This window comes from Ranitomeya variabilis, chromosome 1, assembly GCF_051348905.1.
Source record: "Ranitomeya variabilis isolate aRanVar5 chromosome 1, aRanVar5.hap1, whole genome shotgun sequence".
Taxonomy (NCBI): domain Eukaryota; kingdom Metazoa; phylum Chordata; class Amphibia; order Anura; family Dendrobatidae; genus Ranitomeya; species Ranitomeya variabilis.
In genome coordinates this window covers 945,084,527-945,095,850 of record NC_135232.1, presented here as the reverse complement: position 1 = coordinate 945,095,850, position 11,324 = coordinate 945,084,527, and the positions used below count along the sequence as shown (strand labels likewise).

At 46.7% G+C, this 11,324-nt stretch overlaps 2 protein-coding genes across 2 annotated transcripts in view; both read left to right on the top strand.

The window, feature by feature from the left end:
- The first annotated feature begins 1,153 nt into the window (after positions 1–1,153).
- LOC143791291 (uncharacterized) lies at positions 1,154–3,947 on the top strand. The gene is made up of 2 exons (XM_077279226.1): positions 1,154–2,423; positions 2,963–3,947. The coding sequence occupies exons 1-2, from the start codon at positions 2,221–2,223 to the stop codon at positions 3,945–3,947; spliced, it is 1,188 nt and encodes a 395-aa protein (XP_077135341.1). The 5' UTR covers positions 1,154–2,220.
- Positions 3,948–8,135: 4,188 nt separating this feature from the next.
- Positions 8,136–11,324, top strand: part of CLGN (calmegin) — a 165,673-nt gene continuing 162,484 nt past the window's right edge. Inside the window, exon 1 of the mRNA XM_077279222.1 lies at positions 8,136–8,160. The gene's annotated coding sequence lies outside the window, so the exon portion shown is untranslated. The remainder of the gene's footprint in view (positions 8,161–11,324) is intronic.

The window sequence follows — 11,324 nt, the reverse complement described above, 5'->3', positions numbered from 1 at the left end:
ATACACTGCATGTCGCCCCCATAGCCTCCCCATGTGCAGCATGTCGCCTCTATATGCAGCACCAAGTGCCACATGTCGCCCTCATATGCAGCACCATGTACAGCATGTTACCCCCCCTATGTACAGCACCATGTCACCCTCCCATGTGCAGCACCATGTCACCCCATGTGGGCAGTCCCACCTCCATAGCCTCCCCATGTCCCACCTCCATAGCCTCCCCATGCCCACCCAAATAGCCCATACACATGAGAGAAAAAAATGAACCCCACATACTCACCTCGGTCCAGTTCCCTGGCGCACGTTTCCTGACATGATGAAGTGACGTCATTGTGTCTGCTGTTTCACATGCTGATTGGTGGAGGAATTGGCTGGAGGCCCCTCCTCCACCAGGAGTCAGCGGGGCAGCGCAGAGCCACAGATGGAGAGACAGCGAGCGGGCGGGCAATGTGCGGCCCATGGACCTCTGATTTCCAGCCCCACGGCTGTCTTGGTACGTGGGCCGGACTGAGACAGTCAGAGGGCCGGATGTGGCCCATGGGCCTCACTTTCCCCAGGTCTGATATAGACATATGAGGGCTTGTTTTTTGCAGGACGAGTTGTACTTTTGAATGACACCATTGATTTTTACACATAGTGTACCTGAAAAAGGGAAACAAATTCCAAGTTCAGTGAAATTGTGAAAAAAAACCCATAAATTCTGACTTTTTTGATTTTAATTGTTTTTGCGGTTAGCATTTTGTGATAAAAATGACCTTGCAACATCATTCTGCTCATCGGTATGAAGACGGTGAAACCAAGCGTCCATTTTTTTAAATTATTTTAGTAGTGAAAAGAAATAGAAATTTGAGAAAAAAATGTTTTTGTGTCACCATCTTATGAGACCAGTAAAATTTCTATTTTTCGGCTGATGGAGCTGTGTGATAGCTTATTTTGTGCAGGGCTAGATGACGTTTTTATTAGTACAATTTTAGGACACGTGACTTTTTAATCGCTTGTTACAGCTTTTTGTGGAATTGTGGCAACCAGAAAAAAGGAAATTTCACATTCTTGAATTGTTTTCTGATTAGGCTCCGTTCACACGTTGCGTTTTTGCTTCGTTTTTAATGCAAATTTTCAGCTGCGTTTTACAGTAGCAGCAAAGTCTATGGCCGGCCTCACACTAGCGAGTTTTACGGACGTATGAGCGCATAAACTACGTCCGTAAAATACGCATTAAACATGGCCCAATGATTCCCTATGTCCCAGCTCCTATCTGCCGTATTTTACGGATCCGTAATATACGGTCTTGTACGGCCGTAGAAAATCGCAGCATGCTGCGTTTGTCACCGTGTTGCGCAAAAAAATCGCCAATGAAAGTCTATGGGTGCGTGAAAAATACGGATTACACACGGACCAGCAGTGTGACTTGCGAGAAATACGCCAGCCAACGCCAGGTGCAAGGAATTGAGCCAAGCTCTCAATCATGAATCCCAGACATGCTAATTAGCTGAAAACGCCACACAGACATCCCGGAAGTCTGGGGCTCGCCTCCACAGAGTTGCATGCATCATGGCCAGTCTAATTAATGTGGACATGCTCCTCATCCTGGTCCAAGAAAGGCCAGAAATATGGGACCAGCGGGATCCAAACTACTCCAACCGGGCCAGGAAAGAGGCAGCTTGGAGGGCCATCTGTGGCCTCCTATTCCCTGATTATGCCCAACGGCCACGTGCGGACCAGACAAGACTAAGTAAGTACACTCATGTATTCCCCAGATTTGACTTTACAAGATGCTTTCCCTACATGATGACTTGAAGAATCATTTTTAGATATCTGTGTCATTTATGTCCATTTTGTCAAATCCCAAAGCTGATTAACAAGGCCAAGTGTTTATGTACATAGGTAATCTTGATGTTGCGCGGATAAATATTTCTTGGTACTCATACCTCGCCCAGAGGGGTGTTGCCCCTTGTCTTTATTTGTCCTAAATTGTCACATTAGGCTAATTCTTGCAGAAGGCATTTTTATTTCACATTCACAATCCGACCTAATGTATGTTTGCAAGAACAGGGTTCTCTCCCCTCCCAGTCTGTGACTGTAAAGTTTCCAACTGTGACCGATATATAGACCACTGCATGTAACCCCTTTCACATCTGCTGCACCATGTAAATAATGGTGCAAGAAACCCCCCCCCAAAAAAAACAAACAAAAAAACAAAAACAATGACAACTGTAAGAAGCTATGTTCCTACTGATCTTGCTCAATATTTTTGAACATGTAATTGCAGTGGATGATGTAATGACACGATGGCGCAGCATCCGGGACCAATACCGGCGTGAAAGACAGCAGCGGGCAAGAAGTGGGTCATCAGCCCCACTCAAGAAGCGGAAATATATCTACTATGACCGTCTTTCATTTTTGGATGTCAGTATGAATCTGAGGCAGTAAGTAATAACCTCTCCACACATTTTGATTGATAATCAATCTTATCTTGTTATTTTTACGGTTCTTACATTGCCAATTACATGTAAGGATGTGTAAATATAGTGCAAAATATAATGTAAACAAGGCTAAATTCAAAAAGGATCCTGGATGAGAGAGGACTCTGCCCGCCAAACATCACTACCTACTACAAGGGATGGATGAGAAGGTAGTAGGCGAGATTAGAAATGTTCATGCAGTGGTTTGTTAGTTGGTTTGTTACTGGATGTTCTGTGATTGTTTGAAGATGTGGGTCTTCCTGTTTTTGTTTGAGCTTGAAATGTTAGGCCACATTATGATGTGTTGTGATAGTGTTGTTAACCTTTGGTGTGATCCCACAGAAAAATCTGGTATATTCATGTGTGAATTTGAGATAAGAGTGGAGTAGATGTTGGTCTGATATGAGGTTGTGTGTATGTTTTTTGACACAATATAGCTCACAGATGTGTAATTAAACAATGGGCAAAAACTAATCCCTTTTTTTTTGGCTTTTTATTAACAGAACACAGTCTAACCTCACAGAGAGGGAGACCGGGTCGGAATCGGAGGCTCTGATCGATCCTGTAAGTGTTGATGAAGAGGTGGCAGGCCCATCTTTCCAAGCTTCAGCATCCATCCTTGAGGACCCATCAGCATCATCATCACAGCAGGCAGCAGCAAGTGAGGAAGATGCAGCAGCACCACCACCCTCAGCACCACATGATGCTGAAAGGCCTGAGGAACATGCCCAGAGCAGCAGCCCTCCACACCCACTGGTGTCATCCCCACAGGCAGCTGGGCCTTTACGGAGAGCCCGCCGAAGGAGAGAGCTGCAAGCAACAAGAAATGATGTTGACGCTGGGGTCCTCAATTATTTGGCCAGGGCAGCAACGGATGATGGAGAGGAGGCCTTTGCCCGCAGCCTTGCCCGTTACCTTAGACCCCTTCCCCGTGAGGTGAGGCTACGTGTGAGAGGGTGTATGCAAATCCTGATTGATTTAAGCACAGCTCCAAATAACCCCTATGAGGTGTTTGAATATCTTGAGCGAAGGCAGCTTTCCCAAACCAACCTCTTGCGCCTTCAATTCCCTCAACAGGAGCAAGATCAATCAGGATTTGCAGCACCTCCTCCACGTATGCCTCCACCTCAACCCCTCCCACCACCAAATATACAAAGGCCATCAGTCTACCAAATGGCAGCCTACAACCCCCAATCCCAATATGGCAACTTTTCCAGACCCAGTGATGTAGGCTGGTCCCAACCTGGGTTTGGACAACATGGCCATTTTGGGCTTGGGTATGATGCAAGCCAATATGTCCGTCAGCATGAGGCACAGAGACAATTGGCTTATGGACACCACCCAACTGGCCAATATGGACAAGGCCAGTATTCTGTGCCACAAGCCAGTGCATCCTCACAGGATGAAGTCACATTGGCCCAACAAAGGCCCCCTGACCAGGACCCAGAGCAGGCACCATCTCCCCCGCCAACTTACAGGGATTTGTAATGTATTGTTGTTTTGTGGCCTAATCTTTATATTTGTGAGCTGCCTACCATGGTTTTGTGTTATTTTTGGCACCATTTAACCTTTTCTGTTTTTTCTGGTTTTAAACTTCACCCTAAAAAAGGAAAACTAACATATGAAAAAAATATGTTAACAGGGAAACCAAAAAAGGCTGGTTCTTTAAGTAAAATGTTTTTGAAAAAGCTAAATGATGTTTTGGTCAAAATCATTATTGCATCACACACATATTCTAGAAACATAAACATAGGGTCAATAAGGAAACACAACACACACAGTACTTTTTCTGGGGCATAAAAAATTATATTTCACAAAGACATCAAGAAAATAAGAAAATTACAACTGAGAAACAGCATAATCTTGCCAGGGAGTAGAACCCTGAGGAGATACAAAATAATTTGTCAAAACATCCCTAACTTTGACTCCAGAAAGGGGACGGCGCGGAGGAGGGCCATGTGGTGTTGGCCTAATTACACTACGCAACATGTGTTCATCATTACCATCTGCAAAGCAATCATGTATGCGGGTAAAGTTGTGCAAAATGACTGATGCTTTGATAACTTCAGTGACGGTAGCCTCACTGAGCTGTATGGCAGTCTGGAGGACACGCCATTTTGCCACCAGAATACCAAATGCACACTCAACCAGTCTCCGCGCCCTAGAAAGGCGCAAATTAAATATCCTCCGACGGTGGTCCAGGTTGCGCCGGGGATAAGGCCTCATGAGGTGTCTGGTCAGTTGGAACGCCTCATCACCCACCAAAAAAAAAGGCATTGGTTCTGCAGTGGAGCCTGGGAGTGGTTGTGGTGGTGGGAGATGTAACTGGTTGTCACGTAGCCGCCGACCCATTATAGACGAATTGAATACCCTAGAGTCTCCAGTTCGGCCATAGGCCCCAATGTCTACAATTATAAACCTGTAGTTACTGTCAACTACAGCTAACAGTACTACAGAGAAAAACTGCTTATAGTTGTAGAATTGGGAGCCCGAGTTCGGCGGCTTACGTACCCGGATATGTTTCCCATCCACCGCTCCAATGCAGTTTGGGAAGTCACAATTCACCTGGAACCCATGGGCTATTTTGAGCCAATCAGCCTGTTTTGGCTCAGGCATCACAAGGTCCTTGAGTCTATCCCATATTTGCCGACATGTTAAACGCACAATGCCAGAAATGGTTGATTGGCCAATCAAAAACTCCAGGTGGAGTCCCGCAAATGACAATCCAGTGGCCAGGAATCTGAAAGAGAAACACATACCAAAAAATTACATATGGGTCAAGAGTGCACACAAAACATTTCTCATAAAAAAATCCCAAACAATGCTGGGACAAACCAAAATTACAAAGGGAGCTTAACTAAAATATTTTATGATCTTTGTCACATCTGCTTGTGACCTAATGTACACATATTCTGGGTCAAAAATAAAGGAAACCCATAAATACAACAAAAGGTATGTGAGGATGTAGAATACATACCGTAATGTAAGGAGAAGACGTTCCTCGGCGGAGATGGCTTTGCGCATCATTGTGTCCTGAAATGTTATTCCTGGGCGTAATATCTCCAACAATCTGTCAAATGTTTAGATTGTCATGCGGCAGTAGAGATAGAACTTTTCTGGATGTGCCCGCAGAGCTGTATATAGCCGATGAAAATGGCCTTTAGTGAGGCGTTGGGTCAACAGAGGATGCACCCACATTCTTCTGCTCCTCCTTCGCGGATCCACAATCACAGGGTATGGCTGGCCAAACCGACGCGACAAGACCCAGTTAAACAAAACCCGCTGTGTTGGGGTGAACTGCAGGTGGTCAGACATGGTACAAATGTTAACCCAACACTCCAACAGATGGCAAACCACAAAATGACCATATGGGAGGGAGACACCTGTTGTAGGGGCCTTAAATAGGGTTGATGATGGTAATTTAAATCAAGTTCAGCCTCAAAAACCGTTAATTGTCCATTTTGTCAAGTTGCGTGAAAAAAACGCAATACGGTGGACATACGGATTACATACGCAACATTACCTGCGCAAAATACGCCACCACACCTTGCCTACGGAGTTCGTACGGATCACCGTATTTCGAAGCTTGAGGCGTATTACGGCCGTAAAAAACGGACCGTAATTTTATACGCTGAGTGTGAGGCCGGCCTATGACATTTCAGAAATCTCACGCACACAGCTTGATTTTTTTTGTCCTCAGTATTTTGAACAAAACCATAGGTTTTGCAAAATGCCTCATGTCACTTCTTGTACCAATTTTCAGCGTTTTACTAGTGTTTTTCAACTATTGAAAGCAATATGTAGTGCAAACAAATGCTGCCAAACGCAGTGAAAACGCAATGTGTGAACATAGCCTTACGGTGTTTACTGGCTTAATTGTTTTTATATTTTGATAGAGCTGAATTTTTACATTTTTTAAACATCTTTATTTTCAATGGGGTACAAGGGGGATGATTTGAACTTTAAGGTATTTTTAATTTTTTTTTTTTTTTTTACATTTTCACTGTTATTGTTATTGCCCTTCGGAGACTTAAAGATGCGATAGTCTGATCGCCCATGCTATATAGAGTGATGCCAGAGCATCGCTGTATATTTCAGAAATCACAGTCTCCTGTGGGGTTTCACAGGAGCTCCGTAATGACAGGCACAGGGGTCATCAGCTCACCCCTTGTTGTCATGGCTATCCATCGGCGACCCGCGATCACATAACAGGTGCGCCAACGGACAGAAGAGTGATGCGCACGCATGTCGGCGCCACATGTTAAATGCAGCTGTCAGAGATTGACAGTGGCATCTAACATGTGCCATACATGTAAGGCGGATGTCATGAAGGGGTCAAATACCTGAGGGCCCCCTTCCCCACTGTCATGTAAAGTCCTGAGGCTGAGGGCCCCCTTCCCCACTGTGTCATGTAAAGTCCTGAGGCTGAGGGCCCCCTTCCCCACTGTGTCATGTAATGTCCTGAGGCTGAGGGCCCCCTTCCCCACTATGTCATGTAATATCATGAGGCTGAGGGCCCCCTTCCCCACTGTGTCATGTAATGTCCTGAGGCTGAGGGCCCCCTTCCCCACTATGTCATGTAATGTCATGAGGCTGAGGGCCCCCTTCCCCACTGTGTCATGTAAAGTCCTGAGGCTGAGGGCCCCCTTCCCCACTGTGTCATGTAAAGTCCTGAGGCTGAGGGCTCCCTTCCCCACTGTGTCATGTAATGTCCTGAAGCTGAGGGCCCCCTTCCCCACTATGTCATGTAATGTCCTGAGGCTGAGGGCCCCCTTCCCCACTGTGTCATGTAATGTCCTGAGGCTGAGGGCCCCTTCCCAACTGTGTCATGTAATGTCCTGAGGCTGAGGGCCCCCTTCCCCACTATGTCATGTAATGTCATGAGGCTGAGGGCCCCCTTCCCCACTGTGTCATGTAATGTCTTGAGGCTGAGGGCCCCTTCCCCACTATGTCATGTAATGTCCTGAGGCTGAGGGACCCCTTCCCCACTATGTCATGTAATGTCATGAGGCTGAGGGCCCCCTTCCCCACTATGTCATGTAAAGTCCTGAGGCTGAGGGCTCCCTTCCCCACTGTGTCATGTAATGTCATGAGGCTGAGGGCCCCTTCCCCACTATGTCATGTAATGTCCTGAGGCTGAGGGACCCCTTCCCCACTGTGTCATGTAAAGTCCTGAGGCTGAGGGCCCCCTTCCCCACTGTGTCATGTAATGTCCTGAGGCTGAGGGCCCCCTTCCCCACTGTGTCATGTAAAGTCCTGAGGCTGAGGGCCCCTTCCCCAGATGAGAAATGGTGGGAGAGGGGAGACCCACAGTAAATTAAGAGACAGTGGTGAAGGGGGACCACAGGAAATTAAACATTTTCTATGGAGGACCCCAACCTTGTGTTACCTTTAGATTGCATGGGGGGCCTCCACTAACGACCTCAGTGGCTGGAGAACTATGCTGCAGGCATCATCTATGTTACTTACACATTACTGCCTGCAGCCAGTCATCATAAATGTCCCTCAGCTCCAGACTATATATTGCTGTGCTGCTTGGGCAGGACAGCCGACCAATCACAGCACAGATCATTGCCTGAGGTGTGCTATGAGGACACACAAAGAAAACTAATGCTGATTGGCTGCACATCAGCCAATCAGCATTAGGCCACCTCTGTCCACAGGTTATGATGAAGAGCCGGAGACGCAGTGCCAGAAACAGGTGAGTGTGGTGGGTGAGCTGCTGTGTGCGTGTGTCTCCTCTCTGCCTCACACAGCGGTGTCTCTGACTGTGCCGGCTGAAGTGAGGGCGGCACCGGCACACACGCACACTGCGCACGGGCCGGCTCTTAGCAGATCAATAGAAGTCGGCAGCAGCAGGTGATGTGAAGGAGCTGCCGCGTGGCTGCACTTCACATCATTTGTTCCATACAGCTTGTGCGCCCGTGCTGGCTATAGGACAAAGTGGGCACGGCTCGGTGTATACTACTGGCATGCAGGGCAGGGACAAATGAAGGAGGCAGGGGCTGGGGCCCTCCGGAGGATCCTCCGCTGTACCGGTGCCCTAGTCCGACCCTGACATTGGCCATAAAGCATAGAACCTACAAGAGAAAAAATGAGCAAAAACCCTGCTGTAAATAAGTAAAAAGAAAAAAGTGCATCTAAATAACAGAGTTTTAAGTAATACTGTTTTTGATCAAAAATAGCAGAGAATCCATCGCACCAAGACAAGGTGACTCTGATCGGGACGGTCCTACACTGTCTAATATTAAACCTTACCATGTGTCAATGTTGACCTCAGTGTGAATAAGGGCAGACAACAGGACTGGGCCCAACCAGTAGACACCAGTCTGGGGGGGCTTTATATAATGTGGGGCAGAGTCTCAGATTCCAGCGATGTATCACTGACTGTGCTATTTAGTGCAGTTATTTTAAAATCACTGTTTTATCAGCAGGAGATTGTCACTAGAGGACTACTTAGCTTTCTGCCAAGTAATCCAGCCTTGCCCCCACCACTGATTGGCAGCTTTCTGCCTCTGCACAGTGTACACATAAAACTGCTAAACAGTTCAGGGTTATACAGAGCTCAGCATTCAACAAAACTGGTAGATCCGCAGCAGATAAAAGTTTTTATTCAAAACTGGCACAGCCAATAAAGTAAGTAATAAATTGCTGGAGTCAGGGTCTCTGCCCCTGCAGCATGCTGTTCTTATATGTGGTAGCAAAGACTTGGTGACAAATTCCCTTTAATAGTTTTTCTGTATTACATATTCATGCAATGTGCTCTACACGTTGTGTCACTGCTATAGTCTACAGGTGGTTTTCTTGCATTTTTACAGGCCAATGATTACTGATCTTACAGTCTATCTAACGTCCAGGCAAGTGATTACCTGGCAGAAACATGGATTTCAGAGCCCGGGTCAGGACAAGTATTGTGCTCTGCTGAACCATGGACCCTTCCATTAGCATTCCCTGAGGTCCTCCCACCAGTCCAGTATGGGACCCCCTATTCCCCAAGCACATTTATTGTATTTTAAGATAAAAACAATGTCATACTTTTCCCTTTCCATAAAATTAAGAAAAAAAGTTATACATTTCCATTTTGTTTACTTTTTTTTTTTTTTCATTTTTTGTGTGGTTTCTTTTATCTATTTTATTACCAATCACTAAAGCTAACCCTCTCCTAGCTCTAACCCTAAATGTATCTTTAACCCTAACCTTAGCCCAAGCCTGCTTAGTCTCTTGATTGCTGCCAATGCAGAGAGCAGCAGCTGTGATGAGTTGGTCTGCGCTCTGCATTTTGGCCTGAGTAGCCGCTCCCAGCTGAAAAAGACTGGGGAATGAATGAAGTGAAGGTAATGTATCTTCGGTGACTAGCGGTGCCGTCACCGAAGCTGCGCCCCCGGTGGCATATCCTCATATGGACTGTAGCGTGGGAACTTTTCTGAATATTTTCTCACGCTACAGTTCAAATGAGTTTATGCCACCAGGGGGCGCAGCTTCGGTGACGGCACCGCTAGTCACCGAAGCTACATTACCTTCATTTCATTCATTCCCCATTCTTTTTCAGCCAGGAGCGGCTACATTAGCAGCGCTCCTGGTTGTAAATGCATTTAACCCCATTCAGATGGATTTACAGCGTGGGACTTGACTGTGCAGCGGACAGGTATGGGATATTGTTGCTTTTTTATTTTGGAATTTTTTTTACAGGAGATCGAGGGTCTTCAGGTGGATTGAGCGTGCAATAAAGATAATAAAACCCTGTGTCTTTCTTTCATTAAAATAATTGGATTAATAATGGATAGGTGTCTTATTGACTCCTCTCCATTAGTGTTGAGCATTCCGATACCGCAAGTATCGGCCGATATTTGCTGTATCGGAATTCCGATACCGAGATCCGATACTTTTGTGGTATCGGGTATCGGTATCGAAACAACATTAATGTAAAAATGTGTAAAAGAGAGAATTAAAATAAAAAATATTGCTATACTCACCTCTCCGACGCAGCCTGCACCTTACCGAGGGAAGCGGCAGCGTTCTTTGTTTAAAATTCGCGCTTTTCTTTCCTTACGTGAGGTCCCGGCTTGTGATTGGTCGCGTGCCGCCCATGTGACCGCAACGCAACCAATCACAGCAAGCCGTGACGTAATTTCAGGTCATTCAGTATTTTAAAATTACGCTCCGGCTTTATGATTGGTTGCGTCGCAGTCACATGGGCGACGCAACCAATCACAGCAAGCCGTGACGTAATTTCAGGTCCTTAAGGATTTTAAAATTACGTCCCGGCTTTGTGATTGGTTGCGTCGCAGTCACATGGGCGACGCAACCAATCACAAGCCGTGACGTCACGGGAGGCTGGACACGCGCGCATTTTAAAATGCGCGCGAGTCCAGCCTCCCGTGACGTCCAGGCTTGTGATTGGTTGCGTCGCGGTCAACCAATCATAAGCCGGGAGGCTGGACACGCGCGCATTTTAAAATGGCTTCCCGGCTTGTGATTGGTTGACAGCGACGCAACCAATCACAAGCTGGGACGTCACGGGAGGCTGGACTCGCGCGCATTTTAAAATGCGCGCGTGTCCAGCCTCCCGGCTTGTGATTGGTTGACAGCGACGCAACCAATCACAAGCCGGGACGTCACGGGAGGCTGGACTCGCGCGCATTTTAAAATGCGCGCGTGTCCAGCCTCCCGTGATGTCACGGCTTGTGATTGGTTGCGTCGCCCATGTGACTGCGACGCAACCAATCACAAAGCCGGGACGTAATTTTAAAATCCTTAAGGACCTGAAATTACGTCACGGCTTGCTGTGATTGGTTGCGTCGCCCATGTGACTGCGACGCAACCAATCACAAAGCCGGAGCGTAATTTTAAAATACTGAATGACCT

What these genes read in the sequence shown, in the direction of transcription:
- LOC143791291 (XM_077279226.1), top strand. Translation starts at nt 2,221, where the DNA reads ATGTTCCTACTGATCTTGCTCAATATTTTTGAACATGTAATTGCAGTG. An exon ending in GTCAGTATGAATCTGAGGCA is followed by an intron (nt 2,424 to 2,962) that starts GTAAGTAATAAC and finishes TTTTATTAACAG; the next exon opens with AACACAGTCTAACCTCACAG.